At 42.2% G+C, this 27,500-nt stretch overlaps 2 protein-coding genes and 1 pseudogene across 2 annotated transcripts in view; all 3 read right to left on the bottom strand.

Annotated features, from left to right (window-relative positions):
* LOC118360469 (potassium voltage-gated channel subfamily C member 1-like) overlaps nucleotides 1–8,806 on the bottom strand; it is a 72,733-nt gene extending 63,927 nt beyond the window's left edge. The window contains exon 1 of the mRNA XM_052484708.1: nucleotides 7,366–8,806. Coding sequence (XP_052340668.1) covers nucleotides 7,366–8,013 — 648 coding nt within the window. The 5' untranslated portion in view covers nucleotides 8,014–8,806. The remainder of the gene's footprint in view (nucleotides 1–7,365) is intronic.
* Nucleotides 8,807–10,472: 1,666 nt separating this feature from the next.
* On the bottom strand, nucleotides 10,473–13,832 carry LOC118381168 (heat shock 70 kDa protein-like; annotated as a pseudogene).
* A 5,077-nt stretch (nucleotides 13,833–18,909) lies between these two features.
* The window catches only part of ahcyl1 (adenosylhomocysteinase-like 1), an 80,482-nt gene continuing 71,891 nt past the window's right edge, over nucleotides 18,910–27,500 (bottom strand). The window contains exons 15-16 of the mRNA XM_052484707.1: nucleotides 21,078–21,156; nucleotides 18,910–19,037 (exon numbers count right to left, since the gene is read on the bottom strand). Of these exons, the coding sequence (XP_052340667.1) occupies nucleotides 18,910–19,037; nucleotides 21,078–21,156 (207 nt within the window). The remainder of the gene's footprint in view (nucleotides 19,038–21,077; nucleotides 21,157–27,500) is intronic.

Raw genomic sequence — 27,500 nt, 5'->3', positions numbered from 1 at the left:
TCTGCTCTCTGCACTGACAGACTGTACGTGATGTCTGTCTGCTCTCTGCACTGGGACAGACTGTATGTGATGTCTGTCTGCTCTCTGCACTGGGACAGACTGTACGTGATGTCTGTCTGCTCTCTGCACTGGGACAGACTGTACGTGATGTCTGTCTGCTCTCTGCACTGACAGACTGTACGTGATGTCTGTCTGCTCTCTGCACTGACAGACTGTACGTGATGTCTGTCTGCTCTCTGCACTGGGACAGACTGTACGTGATGTCTGTCTGCTCGCTGCACTGTGACAGACTGTACGTGATGTCTGTCTGCTCTCTGCACTGACAGACTGTACGTGATGTCTGTCTGCTCTCTGCACTGGGACAGACTGTACGTGATGTCTGTCTGCTCTCTGCACTGTGACAGACTGTACGTGATGTCTGTCTGCTCTCTGCACTGTGACAGACTGTATGTGATGTCTGTCTGCTCTCTGCACTGACAGACTGTACGTGATGTCTGTCTGCTCTCTGCACTGGGACAGACTGTACGTGATGTCTGTCTGCTCTCTGCACTGACAGACTGTACGTGATGTCTGTCTGCTCTCTGCACTGGGACAGACTGTACGTGATGTCTGTCTGCTCTCTGCACTGGGACAGACTGTACGTGATGTCTGTCTGCTCTCTGCACTGTGACAGACTGTACGTGATGTCTGTCTGCTCTCTGCACTGGGACAGACTGTATGTGATGTCTGTCTGCTCTCTGCACTGGGACAGACTGTACGTGATGTCTGTCTGCTCTCTGCACTGGGACAGACTGTACGTGATGTCTGTCTGCTCTCTGCACTGGGACAGACTGTACGTGATGTCTGTCTGCTCTCTGCACTGACAGACTGTACGTGATGTCTGTCTGCTCTCTGCACTGACAGACTGTACGTGATGTCTGTCTGCTCTCTGCACTGGGACAGACTGTACGTGATGTCTGTCTGCTCTCTGCACTGGGACAGACTGTACGTGATGTCTGTCTGCTCTCTGCACTGGGACAGACTGTACGTGATGTCTGTCTGCTCTCTGCACTGGGACAGACTGTACGTGATGTCTGTCTGCTCTCTGCACTGACAGACTGTACGTGATGTCTGTCTGCTCTCTGCACTGACAGACTGTACGTGATATCTGTCTGCTCTCTGCACTGACAGACTGTACGTGATGTCTGTCTGCTCTCTGCACTGGGACAGACTGTACGTGCCAGAAGGAACTAAGCTGTCTGGTAGAACAGAACAGTGTAACATGCTGACTTAATATATGAATGTAAAATATCCTGTTTCTATTTTCAGAAGAGAAGACTGCTGTGCCATCTTGAGAAGCAAAATGTCCCTTCCACCAAGGCCTTGAAGGCAACATTGCACAGTTAACATAAATCTTTACAACTGTCAATAGACATGATAGAAAGCCTATGGCTTGTAGGGCATTCTCCTTGAATGCAATCACAGGTAAATCAAATGATGAATGCACTTGATCACAATACATACAACAACCTGGCCTTGCCTCCCAATTACGGGCAGCTGCTGGTATACAGTGTATAATGGTACCTGCCTTCAAATTTGCCTCGATAACTCTCTCTCTCTCTCTCTCTCTCTCTCTCTCTCTCTCTTTCTCTTTCTCTCTCTCTTTGTTGAGAAGCCATTAGCTGTTAAACTCTCACATCTCTGCCTCATAAGACAATGTCCTCTGGGAAAATATGTAGCTGGATATCAAAGATCATCTCAACTGGCAGGAAAAGGTTAACATGAACTATTATGAACAAAACAGCATCTGGTCCACCTTTTATGGTTATTATTATGGTCATAGCATAGTTTATATGATAATTAATCAAAGGACAATTCTCTTAATTACATAGGCTACCAAATCATATATCATCGGCTATAAGTGATATAGTATGTTGTCATGAAAGTAAAGAGATTTCCCAATAAGGTTACCAAATGGTATACTGTTACTGAAGACTTATCATCAATCACTTATAGGAGACATATAAGAGGGCATGAGACTACAACTATCGCATATCACACATATGACACAGTCATGACAGAGATAAAAACCAGTCATGACAGAGATAACAACCAGTCATGACAGAGATAACAACCAGTCATGACAGAGATAACAACCAGTCATGACAGAGATAACAACCAGTCATGACAGAGACAACAACCAGTCATGACAGAGACAACAACCAGTCATGACAGAGATAACAACCAGTCATGACAGAGATAACAACCAGTCATGACAGAGATAACAACCAGTCATGACAGAGACAACAACCAGTCAGGACAGAGATAACAACCAGTCAGGACAGAGATAACAACCAGTCATGACAGAGACAACAACCAGTCATGACAGAGATAACAACCAGTCATGACAGAGATAACAACCAGTCATGACAGAGACAACAACCAGTCTTGACAGAGACAACAACCAGTCATGACAGAGACAACAACCAGTCAGGACAGAGACAACAACCAGTCATGACAGGGATAGCAACCAGTCATGACAGAGATAACAACCAGTCATGACAGAGACAACAACCAGTCATGACAGAGATAACAACCAGTCATGAAAGAGATAACAACCAGTCATGACAGAGATATCAACCAGTCAGGACAGAGATAACAACCAGTCATGACAGAGATAACAACCAGTCATGACAGAGATATCAACCAGTCATGACAGAGATATCAACCAGTCAGGACAGAGATAACAACCAGTCATGACAGAGACAACAACCAGTCATGACAGGGATAGCAACCAGTCATGACAGAGATAACAACCAGTCATGACAGAGATAACAACCAGTCAGGACAGAGACAACAACCAGTCATGAAAGAGATAACAACCAGTCATGACAGAGATATCAACCAGTCAGGACAGAGATAACAACCAGTCATGACAGAGATAACAACCAGTCATGACAGAGACAACAACCAGTCAGGACAGAGATAACAAACAGTCATGACAGAGACAACAACCAGTCAGGACAGAGATAACAACCAGTCATGACAGAGACAACAACCAGTCAGGACAGAGATAACAACCAGTCATGACAGAGATAACAACCAGTCATGACAGAGACTGAGAGAGATAACAACCAGTCATGACAGAGACAACAACCAGTCATGACAGAGATAACAACCAGTCATGACAGAGATAACAACCAGTCATGACAGAGACAACAACCAGTCAGGACAGAGATACCAACCAGTCGTGACAGAGACAACAACCAGTCATGACAGAGATAACAACCAGTCATGACAGAGACAACAACCAGTCAGGACAGAGATAACAACCAGTCATGACAGAGATAACAACCAGTCATGACAGAGATAACAACCAGTCATGACAGAGACAACAACCAGTCATGACAGAGATAACAACCAGTCAGGACAGAGACAACAACCAGTCATGACAGAGATAACAACCAGTCAGGACAGAGATAACAACCAGTCATGAAAGAGATAACAACCAGTCATGACAGAGATATCAACCAGTCAGGACAGAGATAACAACCAGTCATGACAGAGATAACAACCAGTCATGACAGAGATATCAACCAGTCATGACAGAGATATCAACCAGTCAGGACAGAGATAACAACCAGTCATGACAGGGATAGCAACCAGTCATGACAGAGATAACAACCAGTCATGACAGAGATAACAACCAGTCAGGACAGAGACAACAACCAGTCATGAAAGAGATAACAACCAGTCATGACAGAGATATCAACCAGTCAGGACAGAGATAACAACCAGTCATGACAGAGATAACAACCAGTCATGACAGAGACAACAACCAGTCAGGACAGAGATAACAAACAGTCATGACAGAGACAACAACCAGTCAGGACAGAGATAACAACCAGTCATGACAGAGACAACAACCAGTCAGGACAGAGATAACAACCAGTCATGTCAGAGACAACAACCAGTCATGACAGAGACTGAGAGAGATAACAACCAGTCATGACAGAGACAACAACCAGTCAGGACAGAGATAACAACCAGTCATGACAGAGATAACAACCAGTCATGACAGAGACAACAACCAGTCAGGACAGAGATACCAACCAGTCGTGACAGAGACAACAACCAGTCATGACAGAGATAACAACCAGTCATGACAGAGACAACAACCAGTCAGGACAGAGATAACAACCAGTCATGACAGAGATAACAACCAGTCATGACAGAGATAACAACCAGTCATGACAGAGACAACAACCAGTCAGGACAGAGATACCAACCAGTCGTGACAGAGACAACAACCAGTCATGACAGAGATAACAACCAGTCATGACAGAGACAACAACCAGTCAGGACAGAGATAACAACCAGTCATGACAGAGACAACAACCAGTCAGGACAGAGATAAAAACCAGTCATGACAGAGACAACAACCAGTAATGACAGAGATAACAACCAGTCATGACAGAGATATCAAGCAGTCAGGACAGAGATAACAACCAGTCATGACAGAGATAACAACCAGTCATGACAGAGATAACAACCAGTCATGACAGAGATATCAACCAGTCAGGACAGAGATAACAACCAGTCATGACAGAGATAACAACCAGTCATGACAGACAACAACCAGTCAGGACAGAGACAACAACCAGTCATGACAGAGATATCAACCAGTCAGGACAGAGATAACAACCAGTCATGACAGAGACAACAACCAGTCAGGACAGAGATAACAAACAGTCATGACAGAGACAACAACCAGTCAGGACAGAGATAACAACCATTCATGACAGAGACAACAACCAGTCAGGACAGAGATAACAACCAGTCATGTCAGAGACAACAACCAGTCATGACAGAGACAGAGAGAGATAACAACCAGTCATGTCAGAGACAACAACCAGTCATGACAGAGATAACAACCAGTCATGACAGAGACAACAACCAGTCATGACAGAGATAACAACCAGTCATGACAGAGACAACAACCTGTCAGGACAGAGATACCAACCAGTCATGACAGAGACAACAACCAGTCATGACAGAGATAACAACCAGTCATGACAGAGACAACAACCAGTCAGGACAGAGATAACAACCAGTCATGACAGAGATAACAACCAGTCAGGACAGAGATAACAACCAGTCATGACAGAGACTGAGAGAGATAACAACCAGTCAAGACAGAGATAACAACCAGTCAGGACAGAGATAACAACCAGTCATGACGGAGATAACAACCAGTCATGACAGAGATAACAACCAGTCATGACAGAGATATCAAGCAGTCAGGACAGAGATAACAACCAGTCATGACAGAGATAACAACCAGTCATGACAGAGATAACAACCAGTCATGACAGAGATACCAACCAGTCAGGACAGAGATAACAACCAGTCATGACAGAGATAACAACCAGTCATGACAGAGACTGAGAGAGATAACAACCAGTCATGACAGAGATAACAACCAGTCATGACAGAGACAACAACCAGTCATGACAGAGATAACAACCAGTCATGACAGAGACAACAACCAGTCAGGACAGAGATAACAACCAGTCATGACAGAGACAACAACCAGTCATGACAGAGATAACAACCAGTCATGACAGAGACAACAACCAGTCAGGACAGAGATAACAACCAGTCATGACAGAGATAACAACCAGTCATGACAGAGATAACAACCAGTCATGACAGAGACAACAACCAGTCATGACAGAGACAACAACCAGTCATGACAGAGATAACAACCAGTCATGACAGAGACAACAACCAGTCAGGACAGAGATACCAACCAGTCATGACAGAGACAACAACCAGTCATGACAGAGATAACAACCAGTCATGACAGAGACAACAACCAGTCAGGACAGAGATAACAACCAGTCATGACAGAGATAACAACCAGTCAGGACAGAGATAACAACCAGTCATGTCAGAGACAACAACCAGTCATGACAGAGACAGAGAGAGATAACAACCAGTCATGTCAGAGACAACAACCAGTCATGACAGAGACTGAGAGAGATAACAACCAGTCATGACAGAGATAACAACCAGTCATGACAGAGACAACAACCAGTCATGACAGAGATAACAACCAGTCATGACAGAGACAACAACCTGTCAGGACAGAGATACCAACCAGTCATGACAGAGACAACAACCAGTCATGACAGAGATAACAACCAGTCATGACAGAGACAACAACCAGTCAGGACAGAGATAACAACCAGTCATGACAGAGATAACAACCAGTCAGGACAGAGATAACAACCAGTCATGACAGAGACTGAGAGAGATAACAACCAGTCAAGACAGAGATAACAACCAGTCATGACAGAGATAAAAAGCAGTCATGACAGAGACAACAACCAGTCATGACAGAGATAACAACCAGTCATGACAGAGATATCAAGCAGTCAGGACAGAGATAACAACCAGTCATGACAGAGATAACAACCAGTCATGACAGAGATAACAACCAGTCATGACAGAGATATCAACCAGTCAGGACAGAGATAACAACCTGTCATGACAGAGATAACAACCAGTCATGACAGAGATAACAACCAGTCATGACAGACAACAACCAGTCAGGACAGAGACAACAAACAGTCATGACAGAGATATCAACCAGTCAGGACAGAGATAACAACCAGTCATGACAGAGACAACAACCAGTCAGGACAGAGACAACAACCAGTCCGGACAGAGACAACAACCAGTCAGGACAGAGATATCAACCAGTCATGACAGAGACAACAACCAGTCAGGACAGGGATAGCAACCAGTCAGGACATTGATAACAACCAGTCATGACAGATATAACAACCAGTCATGCTGTCACACTGGCTGTATACCATGTGGGTGCCAGACAGTCACATTTGAACTTGAACATAGACAGGCCTAAGACTTCAAGGTCAGAATTGAACTTGAATGATTTACTCAGTGACCCCTTAATAATATAGAGCATAATGCAATAGATTGCATTCTGGTGAGACTTCTCATGTCAAAAAGTAGCTCTATTAATTGTAACTTTGTGGGTAAGAAATATAACGTATTATGCATAACAACGAACCCCCAGTAAAATAATATAGCTTTGAGAGAATATCATCATCCCATGATGTTATTTCCACAGTAGCACATGTTGTCCTGTTACTGTCTTGTTGTCGCGCAGCAGTAGTGAGAGAACAGACACCTGTTGGTTGTCAGGGGCGCCTCACTGCGCGCGAAAATGACACGCTCTCGAACACCTGTTGATTGCGTTGCATGATTCTAATGACTTACTGTGGGAGTTTATGAACAGGAAGCATATTGCTATATATTACAATAGTATTCATATGAAAAAAAAAAGTGTAAACTTACTCTAGCAGCCCTGGATGAGTAGGGGTCCTCAAAGAGTGCCCATATCTTTGGTTGCCAAACTTCGCAGCATCCCCTCGATCTGTCCGGGCAGTCCTCAATGCCGAACCGTCTGGGTAGTTCATCGTCCGTGTCATCTGGGTCCGGTGGTTCGAATATGTCCAGCGCCTCCTCTGCGTCCCGATGCTGCCGGTAGGTCATCCAGCAACACGGCTCCACGTCGGTCTCATCTATCATCCAAAACGCCAACTCCTCTTCAAAAAGAGGCCCGCAGACATCTGCGGGGCAATGGAGCTTGCCAGTCCTATAATAGTTCAACACATAAGCGAATATGCCAGGGTGCCTGTCGAAAAATAACTCGTTTGTAGTTGGATATGGAGATATGGATCTGGGTTGGGAGGGAGTCGGTGGGAGGGAGTCCGTGTCTGGGTTGTTCACCGGCTCTGGCGGGTCGGCTAACAATGCCAGGCGCGTCCCCGGTAGGGTCCTAATTGTGCTTTTGTAGGTTTCGTGTCTTGTGCCACCAACATTGATGATTATTTTTTCAGAATCTTCCCCCCTGGTCATCTCTTCCTTCAGGCATGTCTTGGACGGAGGTTTGTTGCCTGATTTGCGTCCTCGGTAAGACGAAACACACACCGAGTTAATCATAGATTTAGATGGAGAGACGGTTGGTTATTCCGTTAATTTGTTATTCAATTATTATATCTCGGTGAATCACACGGTGACAATTGAGTTTTTCCTCAAGTCAGTCCTTGTTATAATACTACTCATTTATCCAACTGTACCGGGGACAGTTGTTGCTTTCAACAAGTCTAATGCGAGCGGCAGGCAGGCAGAGAGAGTGCCCTTGACTAAAATCCCCTGTTATAAAGGCTACAACTCTCCTAACGACTCTTATCTATAGGTTGCAATCTCAAAACATCTATATAATATCTGGACTAGGCAGGCTTTTGTGGTCAAAATATTTGTTGAATAATGTCTATAAATAAGCAGAAGTTGTTGCTGAAAATAGGCTTCAAAGATTCAACAGTTCAGTCATGGATACTTGGCGACCTTCAACGATAGTTTCAGATTATGCTATGGAATATTGGGAGTGTTTTATTCTACATCAAATCTACAAAATGTGCCAATTTAAAGAAAGTATATTTCTAGATTAATATTTTGGAGTAATAACCCAAGGTCCTCACCTATTGTTGCATTATTCCTTATCCGAAAATTCACAAAATCCGCCAGAACCCCCCCAATTTTTTAAACCACATTTCCTAAACATGGAAGTTGACCCCAATAATGATCTAAATGACTAAATGCGCGCGACGCGTGTTTTGGAATATTCCATCAATTTGCGTTGATGTCTTCCTGGAGGCGAATGAGATGTGATGTGAGGTTGTTTTTCAGGGAACATTAAGGATCTGTTGCTTCTCCAACCAGAAGTATCCTCCCTCCTCCCTCAGCTCAGCCACACCATAGTCAGTCAGACAGACGACACACAGCCAGCCCTCCCTGTAAACGCCGACTGAGGCTCGCAACAGACTCGATAAATTAACCCTTTCTAGTCTGGTTAATTTTAGCCTTTATGAGAGATTATTTTGTTCTTACAATATACCACTCCTTTAAATATATTCATGATCTCCGTTTATATAATTAGACAACGTGAATAGTACTAGTATGGGCTTTAAACTGACTGTAGATTCACGCATATCTATTATAGTACTGTATCTGTGTGCCACAATGTAGGCTGAGGACAGGTAGGCTATCCATCGTTACATATATTGATTCTCAATTAGGATAACTAAAACAATGAATTCACACAGACACACCTACACCCACACACATGTATATGAATTCAAAGTCACATTATTGGGAGATCCATGAAAAAAACATCGTTTATTTTACAACTGCTCTTTGTATGGCAACATGTGTGTTTTAGACTGTATCATTTCCTGACGCTGACTCACTCGTGTTCTATAGACCACGGCAAGCACGTTTACTCCACATCATTGTATCTACCAACATAATTGCGTTAACTGGAGCATTTAAATCAGTCATTTGAGCGCAGTAGCCACTTGTATAAAGAAAGACATCTCTCAATAACATGTGGATTCCTTTGCAATCAGCAGCGATGCTTGCACAGTTCTTCATTGCTCTAGAATGTTCTCTTCCTCTCACTGATGCTCGTTGAATAATACATTTTTTTTCATCCTTCATTTACAAGACAGATTTAAAAAAAATATATATATATACACATAACTCATCACCACCAAGTAATCCTTATCAATTTGTGTTGTCTGTTTAAAATAACCAACAATTGCACAAGGTTAGAATAAGGGTTAACACTACCTGTTGTGTCATAACGTTTGGACCACTTTGGAAAGACATGTTTTACAATATCAATACGTTCATGTGCCATCCTCTTCAAATATGCATCTTAATAACAGGACGATGTTTTATTGACGTACCGCAAATACAAATTCAGTTCAGTTCAATTCAGCTCACACAGTCTGATTAGGGGTTAAAGTCGGTTCAGAGCTATTCTAGGAAAAGATTAGCATATTCATATTTCATAAGCCAGTCTGGTCCAACAGGTGAACAGGTTCAAAAGGAACGGCGTTTGTTGGCATTTTGAAAAGGTGTTTCTTTGGTGACCTAAGATCGCCATCTAGTGGTCATATTGGTTCCTATCATTTTGAAGAGTAATGAAATCCTACTCCCTACATAGTCCACTACCATTTTGGGATGCATACAATTGTTCTTGAATTGAGTCAATAGTCGTTCTGTGGGCATAGAGTGAGTCATATATCAAAACATGTACAATTAAGTTGGTTTGAATATCAATGTCAATATAATGAACCAAATTAAAGTATCTTGTGAGCAATTAAAATGATAAGAGAACCACTGTTATGTAATGTTTTACAGTACATTGTTTATAAAATGTGAGTATAGTACTTGTTAGTTTGTATGACAAATTTGAAAGGTAATATTATTTAGTCCTAAACTGTAAATATGAGACTGTGTTAATGAAAAGAGTGACTAACATAACATTTTTTTTTTATTTTTTTATTGTAACAAGTTAAATGAATAACAAAAAAATAGCCCATTCATAATACTGGTTTAACATGTGATCATATTATTTAGGGTTGAAGTTGACACAACAACCTAAAGTGCTCTTGTAGTGACAGCAAATCTGTGTACACGCAAAGTTCTAAGAATGCAAAGCTAGTTGACAAACAGTAGTTCTATCATAAACAGGTCTCTTTTTAGTGATTGATTGATTAGTCCACCTCCTCAATGGTAGGGCCCTGAGAGCTAGCCCCGCCCCCGGCCTGGCTTCCACAGCTGCCCATTGGAGGAGCCCCTCCCGCCCCCCCTGGTAAGAGCTTGGATACGATTGGGTTACACACTCTCACCAGCTCCTTCTGCTGGTACTCAAACTCCTCCTTCTCAGCCTCTCTAACCAGAGATAGTTTGGTTGCACTTCTCAACAACCTTCTTCTTGTCATCCTCGCTGATCTTGCCTGCCAGGTTTGGATCTTCTACACTACTCTTCATGTTGAACGTGTAGGACTCCAAGCCGTTCTTGGCTGCTATCTTCTCCCTCTGGGCATCGTCCTCAGCTTTGTATTTTGTCGGCGTCCTGCACCATCTTCTCAACGTCCTCTTTGCTGAGCTGCCCCGTGTCGTTGGTGATGGTGATCTTGTTCTCCTTGCCTGTACTTTTATCCACCGCCGACACGTTCAGGATGCCGTTAGCGTCGATGTCAAAGGTCACCTCGACTTGGGGAACTCCTCTAAGAGCAGGAGAGATACCTGTGAGATCAAACTTCCCAAGCAGATTATTGTCCTTGGTCATGGCTCTCTCTCCCTCGTACACCTGGATGAGCACATCTGGCTGGTTGTCAATGTACGTGGAGAAGATCTGGGTCTGCTTGGTGGGGATGGTGGTGTTAAGTTTGATCAGGGCGGTCATGACCCCTCCTGCTGTCTCGATGCTCAGGGACAGAGGAGCCACGTCCAAGAAGAGAAGGTCTTGGACGTTCTTAGAGGTGTCGCTCATCAAGATGGCCGCCTGTACGGCAGCGCCATTTGCCACCGTTTCATCTGGGTTGATGCTCTTGTTGAGTTCCTTTCCGTTGAAAAAGTCCTGCAAGAGCTTCTGGATCTCAGGGATTTCGTGGGGAGCCACCAACCAGAACAACTTCATGGACCTGGGCCTTGTCCATCTTGGCATCTTTCAAGGCTTTTTCCACAGGGTCCAGGGTTCCCCTGAATAGCTCAGAGTTGAGTTATTCAAACCGAGCCCTGGTGATGGAGGTGTAGAAGTCGATGCCTTCAAAGAGGGAGTCGATCTCAATGCTGGCCTGGGAACTGGAGGAGAGGGTTATCTTGGCCCTCACACAGGCTGTTCTCAGCCTTCTCACTGCCCTCTTGTTCTGGCTGATGTCCTTCTTGTTCTTCCTCTTGAACTCCTCCGCAAAGTGGTTGACGAGGTGGTTGTCAAAGTCCTCCCCTCCCAGGTGTGTGTCCCCAGCTGTGGCCTTCACCTCAAATATCCCATCCTCGATGGTCAAGATGGAGACGTCAAAACGTGCCTCCGCCGAGATCAAAGATAAGAACATTGCATTCCTCTCTCTTTTCCTTGTCCAAGCCGTAAGCGATAGTCGCCGCTGTGGGCTCATTGATGATCCTCAGGACATTCAGTCCAGAGATCACCCCAGCGTCTTTAGTAGCCTGCCTCTGGGAGTCGTTGAAGTAGGCTGGGACTACTTCTGGCCCCAGGTAGGCCTCAGCAATCTCCTTCATCTTAACCAGGACCATTGAGGAGATCTCTTCAGGGTAGAAGGCCTTGGTCTCTCCCTTGTACTCCTCCCCGACTTGAGGAGATCTCTTCAGGGTAGAAGGCCTTGGTCTCTCCCTTGTACTCGTCCCCGACTTGAGGACATCTCTTCAGGGTAGAAGGCTTTGGTCTCTCCCTTGTACTCCTCCACGACTTGAGGACATCTCTTCAGGGTAGAAGGCTTTGGTCTCTCCCTTGTACTCGTCCCCGACTTGAGGACATCTCTTCAGGGTAGAAGGCTTTGGTCTCTCCCTAGTACTCGTCCCCGACTTGAGGACATCTCTTCAGGGTAGAAGGCTTTGGTCTCTCCCTAGTACTCCTCCACGACTTGAGGACATCTCTTCAGGGTAGAAGGCTTTGGTCTCTCCCTAGTACTCCTCCACGACTTGAGGACATCTCTTCAGGGTAGAAGGCTTTGGTCTCTCCCTAGTACTCCTCCACGACTTGAGGACATCTCTTCAGGGTAGAAGGCTTTGGTCTCTCCCTTGTACTCCTCCCCGACTTGAGGACATCTCTTCAGGGTAGAAGGCTTTGGTCTCTCCCTAGTACTCCACCTGGACTTTGGGCTTCCCACCATCGTTGGTCACCTAGAAGGGTATTGATATACTCAAACTTTTCAAATTAATTTTTATGTATGTAACCCTGTATGTATGTAACCCTGTCAGAAGTTTACATACACCTTAGCCAAATACATTTAAACTCAGTTTTTCACAATTCCTGACATTTAATCCTAGTAAAAATGCCCTGTCTTAGGTCAGTTAGGATCACCACTTTATTTTAAGAATGTGAAATATCAGAATAATAGTAGAGAAACCCTGTATGTGTTTAAGTTTTTATTTGTTTGTGATGTTTCCATTTGTTGAAGGATTAGTGCTTTATTGTAATAAATTAGAGCTTGTATTCTTAAAAATTGTAAATAAATGAATAATTCATGTCAAATGTACTTAGAAAAGCCACAGCTTCATGTCTGACTGAACGATCTGGTCGTTGAACTTCCTGTCGATCAGGCTTATTGCATCAAACACAGTGTTGGTGGGGTTCATGGCCACCTGCATCGAAATTAATTACAATTAAATGTTAGTTTGGGTAAACAAAACAATACATGCATCCACAAGATTTGATCAACATTTGATCCCAGAGACTATCACATGGAAGCATTTATTAAAACATAAACAGACAGACAGAAGTGGGACCTACCTGGTTCTTTGCTGCGTCATCGATGATCTCCACCTTGCCATGCTGGAACACCCCCACACAGGAGTATCTGGTGCCCTGTTCAATGCCAATGGATACTCCCTTTGCTGAAGACATCTTGGTTTATTTTTTTATATATATTTTTGAGTTCCTGCATGAGTAAGATTAGGAACATAACTTACGTAATACATATATATGTACGTTAACTGTTTAGGCATTATCGAAAAACTGCCACAGTATCAGCATCGTAGCGTTATAGAATAACCGTACTTATAGTGATTGACAGCTTGTTCTTCTCTTGAGATATTGAAGGATCTCGGATGAGTCCTGAGTATTTTCACCCCGTTTGGGCCTTGCTTCTGAGTCGTGTGGTTACCCCAAAAGGTATGGCTCAAATGAGAGACATCCATGGCTTTAAATACTAAAAGCACCTTTCCAGAGTGATCGCACATCTTCTGTGACAGTTTGTGACACAGCCGGTAATATTAGTAACTGCAGCCAGGGGGCGTTGTTGGAAAGTCAGTAATATTAGTAACGGCAGTCAGGGGGCGCTGTTGGAAAGTCAGTAATATTAGTAACTGCAGCCAGGGGGCGCTGTTGGAAAGCCAGTAATATTAGTAACTGCAGCCAGTGGGCGCTCTGGGAAAGCCGGTGAATATTCTAGGCCCCATCGACGCACTGAACACAGGGCGGACAGTCAACACGCTGGACTGTTTGAATAGGAAAAAAAGCGGTACAACTAGGCAGGTTCAGGAAAGCGTGCAAAAGAGCGTTATAAACAAGACTTGGAAATTAGTTTTAGACGTGGGCCTCAGGGCCTGACTGGCATCATGAAAAAGGCACAGTGAGGAGCTTCAAAAGTTTTGGGACAGTGAACAGCACTTTGGGTTTGAAGTGATACAATGGGGATTAGGTTCAAGTACAGACTGTCAGCATTAATCTGAGGGTATTTTCATCCATATTGGCTGAACCGTTTAGAAATGACATCACTTTCTGTCCATTTTAGAGGAACAAAAGTACTGGGACAAATTCACTTATATGGGTATAGAAGTATTTTAATGTTCCATTCTTATTTACAATAAAAGTGACTTCAATATATTATTTACAATTACATTTATATTGGGCACAAAATTATAAACACAAAACACAAACAAAATAAACAGCAAATGCATCCAACAAGTTTGTAGAGGAACAAAATATTAGTATTTTACTTTTGTATCCACCCGATGTGAATGAAAATACCCTCAATTTAAAGCTGACAGTCTGCAGTTTAACCTCATAGTCATTGTATCATTTCAAACCTAAATCACAATGTACAGATTCAAATAACAACAACAAAAATTGTCACTGTTCCAATACTTTTGGAGCTCGCTGTATGTAAACAACAACAACGTCAACTATTGTCAGGTGGACTTCTCAGGCCTCTCTTGAACTCAACTCACCTCACCTCACCTCACCTCACCTCAACTCAACTCAACTCAACTCAACTCAACTCAACTCAACTCAACTCAACTCAACTCAACTCAACTCAACTCAACTCAACTCACTCACTCACTCACTCACTCACTCACTCAGCAAATCAGTCTACAAACAAATTGTATGTTTTTATTTAGTATTTAGAGTTTATTGCTGATATCTAATAGATACAACAGTCACAAGAGAAGTATAAATCCTCTACTTGATCCAAAAAGAAGGACATGGAAGCAGAAATAGGGCGAACATATGAAGTGTACCTTATCACACGTTGACTTATTTAACAACGAACAGAAGCTGATTATATATAGTAGGTCACTGTAGGCCAACAGACTAATACCTCTTCTAGAACTTGAAAATAACCTCAAATCTAAAATCTTGGAATTTTTCAAATTATATGAACTTTTAATCAAATGAGTTGACCTGAATGTTGAAGGTAACCTGATAAGCAAATGGCTCAGAAGGCAGATTCACACTCTGACATTAATGGCAGGTATGTATGCAGATACCAGTCAGCGAGTTTCATCAAGGCCTTGTTTCAGTTATGAAACACTTGTCAAATACTGTATTATACATAAAAAAAAAGAGCTCACAACACCAATTCTGGCTCATGGAATGTACTTTATTTAAGATGTCAGTGCGATGACAATGTGTGTGTGTGGAAACATATCCCTCTCATTCTCCTCTCTAACTGTACGGCCAATAATTTGGCACCACCATATGACTCTCAGGAGCAGATAAAACTACAGTACATTGACAATTAACCATGAATACACATCAGTGATGGCTGGTGGGAGGAGCTATAAGAGGGCGGGATCATTGTAATGACAGGAATGGAATTAATGGAACGGAGTCTAATGTGATTACCATATGTTTGATGTGTTTCATACCGTTACATGGATTCCGTTCCAACCATTACAATAAGACCCTCCTCCTATAGCTCCTCCCACCAGCTGCCACGAATAAACATTGTGATTTAGCAACAATTAGCATTAGCAACAATTAATGAATAATTTTTAAGATAAAATCATGCAAACAAGAGTATTTTAAAAAATATATGACTGACAATTTTTTTGTTTATGGTTACTTCTCTTGGGGTACGTCCCAAATGGAACCTGTTACTCTAGTTGGTGCACTACTTTTGACCCTGGCCTATAGGGCTCTGGTCTAAAGTAGTGCACCATATAGAGAATAGGGCTCTGGTCTAAAGTAGTGCACTATATAGGGAATAGGGCTCTGGTCTAAAGTAGTGCACTATATAGGGAATAGGGCTCTGGTCTAAAGTAGTGCACTATATAGGGAATAGGGCTCTGGTCTAAAGTAGTGCACTATATAGGGAATAGGGCTCTGGTCTGAAGTAGTGCACTATATAGGGAATAGGGTGCCATTTGGAACATACGTATTGGTTTCTGCTCTTGTTTCATATGATTGAAATGCATGAATTGATTCATATACCTAACAGACAAGTTAGATATTATGTTATTATTATTATGCCCGACAGTGTTAATAATACAGTTGAGATTCGGCATAAAAGCAAAATAATTATTCTTTCCCTTTTGTAACAATTTAGAAAATAAAATAGAGAATGAATCTTGTTTTTTTCTTCTCTCCCTCAGATGTTGGTTGCAGGTCACCGCATTGTCCATTCCTGTCAATACCTTGGAGGACAGACAATAGATATTTCATTAAAAACAATCATATAACTACAGTGGGATTTATTATTTTAAAAAATCACACACAAAAGGAAGCCAATATCCATGTCATACAGAACCATAAATATAATATGATTTGTGTTGTCCCACGAGATGCTTCATGTCCCTTTCACAGAACCCCTAAACTACTACCCCTAAACTACTACCCCTACACTACTACCCCTAAACTACTACCCTTAAACTACTACCCTTAAACTACTACCCCTAAACTACTACCCTTAAACTACTACCCCTAAACTACTACCCCTAAACTACTACCCCAAAACTACTACCCTTAAACTACTACCCTTAAACTACTACCCCTAAACTACTACCCTTAAACTACTACCCCTAAACTACTACCCCTAAACTACTACCCCTAAACTACTACCCTTAAACTACTACCCCTAAACTACTACCCTTAAACTACTACCCCTAAACTACTACCCCTAAACTACTACCCTTAAACTACTACCCCTAAACTACTACCCCTAAACTACTACCCTTAAAACTACTACCCCTAAACTACTACCCCTAAACTACTACCCTTAAACTACTACCCTTAAAACTACTACCCCTAAACTACTACCCTTAAAACTACTACCCTTAAACTACTACCCCCTACACTACTACCCCTAAACTACTACCCCTAAACTACTACCCTTAAACTACTACCCTTAAAACTACTACCCCTAAACTACTACCCCTAAACTACTACCCCTAAACTACTACCCTTAAAACTACTACCCTTAAACTACTACCCCTAAACTACTACCCCTAAACTACTACCCTTAAACTACTACCCTTAAAACTACTACCCCTAAACTACTACCCCTAAACTACTACCCCTAAACTACTACCCTTAAACTACTACCCTTAAACTACTACCCTTAAAACTACTACCCCTAAACTACTACCCCTAAACTACTACCCTTAAACTACTACCCCTAAACTACTACCCTTAAACTACTACCCCTAAACTACTACCCCTAAACTACTACCCCTAAACTACTACCCTTAAACTACTACCCCTAAACTACTACCCCTAAACTACTACCCCAAAACTACTACCCCTAAACTACTACCCTTAAACTACTACCCTTAAAACTACTACCCCTAAACTACTACCCTTAAACTACTACCCCTAAACTACTACCCCTAAACTACTACCCTTAAAACTACTACCCCCTACACCCCTAAACTACTACCCCAAAACTACTACCCCTAAACTACTACCCTTAAAACTACTACCCCCTACACCCCTAAACTACTACCCTTAAAACTACTACCCCTAAAACTACTACCCCTAAAACTACCACCCCTAAACTACTACCCTTAAACTACTACCCTTAAAACTACTACCCCCTACACTACTACCCCTAAAACTACTACCCCTAAACTACTACCCCTAAAACTACTACCCCTAAAACTACTACCCTTAAAACTACTCAATCAACAAAATAAATTAAAAAATCAAGAAAAACCCAGATCACTCCTACTTGACTGATTTCCCCAACAGCCAATCACCACACTAGAAAGGAAGGCGGGAATTCTACCCACCCCCACTTAAAATAGCCTCACCTGTCAGCGTAATTAAAGAGGAAACCATTATCTGAAATGTTTGAGAGAATGTTTTTGTAATTTTTTTTTTTTAAAGCTGACCTGGTTCTTTTTGCATGGCTTAACCATTTGTGTGTCAGGGTTTTCTGTATGTCAGCCAGTCAGTGGTTCTTTACCGTTTCTATATCGAATTCCTTATTTCCTGAATGTGTCAATTATTTTTTTTTGGTATTTTACCTTTATTTAACCAGGCAAGTCAGTTAAGAACAAATTCTTATTTTCAATGACGGCCTAGGAACAGTGGGTTAACTGCCTGTTCAGGGGCAGAACGACAGATGTGTACCTTGTCAGCTCGGGGGTTTGAACTTGCAACCTTCCGGTTACTTGTCCAACGCTCTAACCACTAGGCTACCCTGCCTGTAGGAGTTTCCTTTCCTTTTCACCAAATACTTGATCCTTTATATATTGGTTTCTATTCCTTTGTTTGTAGTCATAGCCTAATGGTTTAGTTTGCCTTTGACAGTCACTCCAACCCTATCCCAGAGCTATTTTTTCAACGCCAACGTTACAACAGTCAGCAGGTACCCTTAGTAGTTAAGAGCGTTGGACCAGTAACTGAAAGGTCGCTGGTTCGAATCCCCGAGCTGACTAGGAGAAATGTAACAGGGAGGGAATAAGTAAGGTGTGTGTGTGTGTGTGTGTGTGTGTGTGTGTGTGTGTGTGTGTGTGTGTGTGTGTGTGTGTGTGTGTGTGTGTGTGTGTGTGTGTGTGTGTGTGTGTGTGTGCAAACATTTCTCAATACCTGTAGTAGTTGGGTTTGAAGGGGCCGTTCTTGTTCAGACCCATGTACTTCGCCTGCTCATCAGACAACTCTGTCAGATGGGCATCAAAATTGGACAGATGCAAGCTGGCCACATACTCATCTGAAATACATGGGTGGCTTTGTGACGCGGTAGATCAAATGTTATTTGTCACATGCGCCGAATACAACAGGTGTAGGTAGACCTTTCAGTGAAATGATTACTGAGATGGATTTGCAACAAGAGTAAATGGGTGTTTCCCAAAAATGGCACCCTACTCCCTATGTAGTGCACAACATCTTTCCAGGGCCGATATGGTCGTAGTGCACTACATAATGAATAGGGAAGCCATTTGGGACACAGCAACACTTCTGTTTGGAAAATGCGGTTTTATGGTAAAAAGCTTGAGGTTGTGACATTGAACCACACAACAAACTGAGCATTGAAAACTGTGAGTGGTTTCTATTCATCGAGATTTGATATCTACAGTGTTTATTATGATTTGATATCTACAGTGTTTATTAAGATTTTATATCTAGTGTTTATTGAGATTTGATATCTACAGTGTTTATTATGATTTGATATCTACACTGTTAATATTTGATATATAGTGTTTATTATGATTTGATATCTACAGTGTTTATTATGATTTGAGATCTACACTATTAATATTTTATATCTAGTGTTTATTATGATTTGATATCTAGTGTTTATTATATTTGAGATCTACACTATTAATATTTGATTTCTACAATATTAATATTTGATATCTAGTGTTTATTAAGATTTGATATCTACAGTGTTTATTATGATTTGAGATCTACACTATTAATATTTGATATCTACACTATTAATATTTGATATCTAGTGTTTATTAAGATTTGATATCTACACTATTAATATTTGATATATAGTGTTTATTATGATTTGATATCTACAGTGTGTATTATGATTTGATATCTACACTATTAATATTTTATATCTAGTGTTTATTAAGATTTGATATCTACAGTGTTTATTATGATTTGATATATACACTATTAATATTTGATATCTAGTGTTTATTAAGATTTGATATCTACAGTGTTTATTATGATTTGATATCTACACTATTAATATTTAATATTAATATTTGATATCTAGTGTTTATTAAGATTTGATATCGACAGTGTTTATGATTTGATATCTACACTATTAATATTTGATATCTACAGTGTTTATTAAGATTTGATATCTACACTATTAATATTTGATATCTACAGTGTTTATTATGATTTGATATCTACACTATTAATATTTGATATCTAGTGTTTATTAAGATTTGATATCTACAGTGTTTATTATGATTTGATATCTACACTATTAATAGTTGATATCTACAATATTAATATTTGATATCTAGTGTTTATTAAGATTTGATATCTACACTATTAATATTTGATATCTAGAGTTTATTAAGATTTGATATCTACACTATTAATATTTGATATCTAGTGTTTATTATGATTTGATATCTACAGTGTTTATGATTTGATATCTACACTATTAATATTTGATATCTACAGTGTTTATTAAGATTTGATATCTACACTATTCATATTTGATATCTACACTATTAATATTTGATATCTACAGTGTTTAAGATTTGATATCTAGTGTTTATTAAGATTTGATATCTACAGTGTTTATTATGATTTGAGATCTACAGTGTTTACTATGATTTGAGATCTACAGTGTTTATTAAGATTTGATATGTACAGTATTTATTATGATTTGAGATCTACAGTGTTTATTATGATTTGAGATCTACAGTGTTTATTATGATTTGAGATCTACAGTGTTTACTATGATTTGAGATCTACAGTGTTTACTATGATTTGAGATCTACAGTGTTTACTATGATTTGATATCTAGTGTTTATTAAGATTTGATATCTACAGTGTTTATTATGATTTGAGATCTACAGTGTTTACTATGATTTGAGATCTACAGTGTTTATTAAGATTTGATATGTACAGTATTTATCACGTTTTTAATCAATAAGGCTCAGTTCAATCCAAATGGCACCCTATTCCCTATTTAGTGCACTACTTTTAATCAAAGCCCTATGGGTCATGGTCAAAAGTAGGGCACTATATAGGGAATAGGGTGCCATGGTCTTACCCATCTTCTTAGGCAGCAGATAGACATCCTGTTTGTAGCGTCCCTCAGGAGCATTGAACAGCTCAATCAGAGCCAGGGCCTGCGGAGAGACACAGACCACCACAGAGTCTCAACGCTGCCAACATCCCATTCTCACAAAGCTCAGGTAGCAGCAGAACAGAGTACCTCTAGTCTCGTCTTCAGCAAACCGCCAACACTTGAAGTAGGACAAGTACCACGTCTGTACTGCATGCATCCCAGTATTTCTAATGTCAATGAATGACTCTAAATAAACTAGTATGTGTACATCTGGGGAAAAGCAATTGAAAACCGGTGAAAGTTCAATTGTGATGATACAATGCATCTAACTGTTGTATTTCTATTCGTCGATGTTCTGATTGGATCGGTCTCTATGTAAATAAACAATGTCTCTATGTAAATAACCACAGTCAATATGTCTCACCTGAGTAGTGGCTGTGATAGACAGGACAATATGTCTCACCTGAGTAGTGGCTGTGATAGACAGGACAATATGTCTCACCTGAGTAGTGGCTGTGATAGACAGGACAATATGTCTCACCTGAGTAGTGGCTGTGATAGACAGGACAATATGTCTCACCTGAGTAGTGGCTGTGATAGACAGGACAATATGTCTCACCTGAGTAGTGGCTGTGATAGACAGGACAATATGTCTCACCTGAGTAGTGGCTGTGATAGACAGGACAATATGTCTCACCTGAGTAGTGGCTGTGATAGACAGGACAATATGTCTCACCTGAGTAGTGGCTGTGATAGACAGGACAATATGTCTCACCTGAGTAGTGGCTGTGATAGACAGGACAATATGTCTCACCTGAGTAGTGGCTGTGATAGACAGGACAATATGTCTCACCAGTATATAGACAGGACAATATGTCACCTGAGTAGTGGCTGTGATAGACAGGACAATATGTCTCACCTGAGTAGTGGCTGTGATAGACAGGACAATATGTCTCACCTGAGTAGTGGCTGTGATAGACAGGACAATATGTCTCACCTGAGTAGTGGCTGTGATAGACAGGACAATATGTCTCACCTGAGTAGTGGCTGTGATAGACAGGACAATATGTCTCACCTGAGTAGTGGCTGTAGTGGCTGTGATAGACAGGACAATATGTCTCACCTGAGTAGTGGCTGTGATAGACAGGACAATATGTCTCACCTGAGTAGTGGCTGTGATAGACAGGACAATATGTCTCACCTGAGTAGTGGCTGTGATAGACAGGACAATATGTCTCACCTGAGTAGTGGCTGTGATAGACAGGACAATATGTCTCACCTGAGTAGTGGCTGTGATAGACAGGACAATATGTCTCACCTGAGTAGTGGCTGTGATAGACAGGACAATATGTCTCACCTGAGTAGTGGCTGTGATAGACAGGACAATATGTCTCACCTGAGTAGTGGCTGTGATAGACAGGACAATATGTCTCACCTGAGTAGTGGCTGTGATAGACAGGACAATATGTCTCACCTGAGTAGTGGCTGTGATAGACAGGACAATATGTCTCACCTGAGTAGTGGCTGTGATAGACAGGACAATATGTCTCACCTGAGTAGTGGCTGTGATAGACAGGACAATATGTCTCACCTGAGTAGTGGCTGTGATAGACAGGACAATATGTCTCACCTGAGTAGTGGCTGTGATAGACAGGACAATATGTCTCACCTGAGTAGTGGCTGTGATAGACAGGACAATATGTCTCACCTGAGTAGTGGCTGTGATAGACAGGACAATATGTCTCACCTGAGTAGTGGCTGTGATAGACAGGACAATATGTCTCACCTGAGTAGTGGCTGTGATAGACAGGACAATATGTCTCACCTGAGTAGTGGCTGTGATAGACAGGACAATATGTCTCACCTGAGTAGTGGCTGTGATAGACAGGACAATATGTCTCACCTGAGTAGTGGCTGTGATAGACAGGACAATATGTCTCACCTGAGTAGTGGCTGTGATAGACAGGACAATATGTCTCACCTGAGTAGTGGCTGTGATAGACAGGACAATATGTCTCACCTGAGTAGTGGCTGTGATAGACAGGACAATATGTCTCACCTGAGTAGTGGCTGTGATAGACAGGACAATATGTCTCACCTGAGTAGTGGCTGTGATAGACAGGACAATATGTCTCACCTGAGTAGTGGCTGTGATAGACAGGACAATATGTCTCACCTGAGTAGTGGCTGTGATAGACAGGACAATATGTCTCACCTGAGTAGTGGCTGTGATAGACAGGACAATATGTCTCACCTGAGTAGTGGCTGTGATAGACAGGACAATATGTCTCACCTGAGTAGTGGCTGTGATAGACAGGACAATATGTCTCACCTGAGTAGTGGCTGTGATAGACAGGACAATATGTCTCACCTGAGTAGTGGCTGTGATAGACAGGACAATATGTCTCACCTGAGTAGTGGCTGTGATAGACAGGACAATATGTCTCACCTGAGTAGTGGCTGTGATAGACAGGACAATATGTCTCACCTGAGTAGTGGCTGTGATAGACAGGACAATATGTCTCACCTGAGTAGTGGCTGTGATAGACAGGACAATATGTCTCACCTGAGTAGTGGCTGTGATAGACAGGACAATATGTCTCACCTGAGTAGTGGCTGTGATAGACAGGACAATATGTCTCACCTGAGTAGTGGCTGTGATAGACAGGACAATATGTCTCACCTGAGTAGTGGCTGTGATAGACAGGACAATATGTCTCACCTGAGTAGTGGCTGTGATAGACAGGACAATATGTCTCACCTGAGTAGTGGCTGTGATAGACAGGACAATATGTCTCACCTGAGTAGTGGCTGTGATAGACAGGACAATATGTCTCACCTGAGTAGTGGCTGTGATAGACAGGACAATATGTCTCACCTGAGTAGTGGCTGTGATAGACAGAACAATATGTCTCACCTGAGTAGTGGCTGTGATAGACAGGACAATATGTCTCACCTGAGTAGTGGCTGTGATAGACAGGACAATATGTCTCACCTGAGTAGTGGCTGTGATAGACAGGACAATATGTCTCACCTGAGTAGTGGCTGTGATAGACAGGACAATATGTCTCACCTGAGTAGTGGCTGTGATAGACAGGACAATATGTCTCACCTGAGTAGTGGCTGTGATAGACAGGACAATATGTCTCACCTGAGTAGTGGCTGTGATAGACAGGACAATATGTCTCACCTGAGTAGTGGCTGTGATAGACAGGACAATATGTCTCACCTGAGTAGTGGCTGTGATAGACAGGACAATATGTCTCACCTGAGTAGTGGCTGTGATAGACAGGACAATATGTCTCACCTGAGTAGTGGCTGTGATAGACAGGACAATATGTCTCACCTGAGTAGTGGCTGTGATAGACAGGACAATATGTCTCACCTGAGTAGTGGCTGTGATAGACAGGACAATATGTCTCACCTGAGTAGTGGCTGTGATAGACAGGACAATATGTCTCACCTGAGTAGTGGCTGTGATGACAATATGTCTCACCTGAGTAGTGGCTGTGATAGACAGGACAATATGTCTCACCTGAGTAGTGGCTGTGATAGACAGAACAATATGTCTCACCTGAGTAGTGGCTGTGATAGAGGACAATATGTCTCACCTGAGTAGTGGCTGTGATAGACAGGACAATATGTCTCACCTGAGTAGTGGCTGTGATAGACAGGACAATATGTCTCACCTGAGTAGTGGCTGTGATAGACAGGACAATATGTCTCACCTGAGTAGTGGCTGTGATAGACAGGACAATATGTCTCACCTGAGTAGTGGCTGTGATAGACAGGACAATATGTCTCACCTGAGTAGTGGCTGTGATAGACAGGACAATATGTCTCACCTGAGTAGTGGCTGTGATAGACAGGACAATATGTCTCACCTGAGTAGTGGCTGTGATAGACAGGACAATATGTCTCACCTGAGTAGTGGCTGTGATAGACAGGACAATATGTCTCACCTGAGTAGTGGCTGTGATAGACAGGACAATATGTCTCACCTGAGTAGTGGCTAGACAGGACAATATGTCTCAGTAGTGGCTGTGATAGACAGGACAATATGTCTCACCTGAGTAGTGGCTGTGATAGACAGGACAATATGTCTCACCTGAGTAGTGGCTGTGATAGACAGGACAATATGTCTCACCTGAGTAGTGGCTGTGATAGACAGGACAATATGTCTCACCTGAGTAGTGGCTGTGATAGACAGGACAATATGTCTCACCTGAGTAGTGGCTGTGATAGACAGGACAATATGTCTCACCTGAGTAGTGGCTGTGATAGACAGGACAATATGTCTCACCTGAGTGTCTCAATATGTCTCACCTGAGTAGTGGCTGTGATAGACAGGACAATATGTCTCACCTGAGTAGTGGCTGTGATAGACAGGACAATATGTCTCACCTGAGTAGTGGCTGTGATAGACAGGACAATATGTCTCACCTGAGTAGTGGCTGTGATAGACAGGACAATATGTCTCACCTGAGTAGTGGCTGTGATAGACAGGACAATATGTCTCACCTGAGTAGTGGCTGTGATAGACAGGACAATATGTCTCACCTGAGTAGTGGCTGTGATAGACAGGACAATATGTCTCACCTGAGTAGTGGCTGTGATAGACAGGACAATATGTCTCACCTGAGTAGTGGCTGTGATAGACAGGACAATATGTCTCACCTGAGTAGTGGCTGTGATAGACAGGACAATATGTCTCACCTGAGTAGTGGCTGTGATAGACAGGACAATATGTCTCACCTGAGTAGTGGCTGTGATAGACAGGACAATATGTCTCACCTGAGTAGTGGCTGTGATAGACAGGACAATATGTCTCACCTGAGTAGTGGCTGTGATAGACAGGACTGAGTAGTGGCTGTGATAGACAGGACAATATGTCTCACCTGAGTAGTGGACTGTGATAGACAGGACAATATGTCTCACCTGAGTAGTGGCTGTGATAGACAGGACAATATGTCTCACCTGAGTAGTGGCTGTGATAGACAGGACAATATGTCTCACCTGAGTAGTGGCTGTGATAGACAGGACAATATGTCTCACCTGAGTAGTGGCTGTGATATATGTCTCACCTGAGTAGTGGCTGTGATAGACAGGACAATATGTCTCACCTGAGTAGTGGCTGTGATAGACAGGACAATATGTGAGTAGTGGTGATAGACAGGACAATATGTCTCACCTGAGTAGTGGCTGTGATAGACAGGACAATATGTCTCACCTGAGTAGTGGCTGTGATAGACAGGACAATATGTCTCACCTGAGTAGTGGCTGTGATAGACAGGACAATATGTCTCACCTGAGTAGTGGCTGTGATAGACAGGACAATATGTCTCACCTGAGTAGTGGCTGTGATAGACAGAACAATATGTCTCACCTGAGTAGTGGCTGTGATAGACAGAACAATATGTCTCACCTGAGTAGTGGCTGTGATAGACAGGACAATATGTCTCACCTGAGTAGTGGCTGTGATAGACAGGACAATATGTCTCACCTGAGTAGTGGCTGTGATAGACAGGACAATATGTCTCACCTGAGTAGTGGCTGTGATAGACAGAACAATATGTCTCACCTGAGTAGTGGCTGTGATAGACAGAACAATATGTCTCACCTGAGTAGGTGAGTAGTGGCTGTGATAGACAGGACAATATGTCTCACCTGAGTAGTGGCTGTGATAGACAGAACAATATGTCTCACCTGAGTAGTGGCTGTGATAGACAGAACAATATGTCTCACCTGAGTAGTGGCTGTGATAGACAGAACAATATGTCTCACCTGAGTAGTGGCTGTGATAGACAGGACAATATGTCTCACCTGAGTAGTGGCTGTGATAGACAGGACAATATGTCTCACCTGAGTAGTGGCTGTGATAGACAGAACAATATGTCTCACCTGAGTAGTGGCTGTGATAGACAGAACAATATGTCTCACCTGAGTAGTGGCTGTGATAGACAGGACAATATGTCTCACCTGAGTAGTGGCTGTGATAGACAGGACAATATGTCTCACCTGAGTAGTGGCTGTGATAGACAGGACAATATGTCTCACCTGAGTAGTGGCTGTGATAGACAGGACAATATGTCTCACCTGAGTAGTGGCTGTGATAGACAGGACAATATGTCTCACCTGAGTAGTGGCTGTGATAGACAGGACAATATGTCTCACCTGAGTAGTGGCTGTGATAGACAGGACAATATGTCTCACCTGAGTAGTGGCTGTGATAGACAGGACAATATGTCTCACCTGAGTAGTGGCTGTGATAGACAGGACAATATGTCTCACCTGAGTAGTGATAGACAGGACAATATGTCTCACCTGAGTAGTGGCTGTGATAGACAGGACAATATGTCTCACCTGAGTAGTGGCTGTGATAGACAGGACAATATGTCTCACCTG

The sequence above is a fragment of the Oncorhynchus keta genome, chromosome 28, assembly GCF_023373465.1.
Source record: "Oncorhynchus keta strain PuntledgeMale-10-30-2019 chromosome 28, Oket_V2, whole genome shotgun sequence".
NCBI lineage: Eukaryota > Metazoa > Chordata > Actinopteri > Salmoniformes > Salmonidae > Oncorhynchus > Oncorhynchus keta.
The sequence above is the reverse complement of the archived record's forward strand: the minus strand, read 5'-3'. Positions and strand labels throughout refer to the sequence as shown.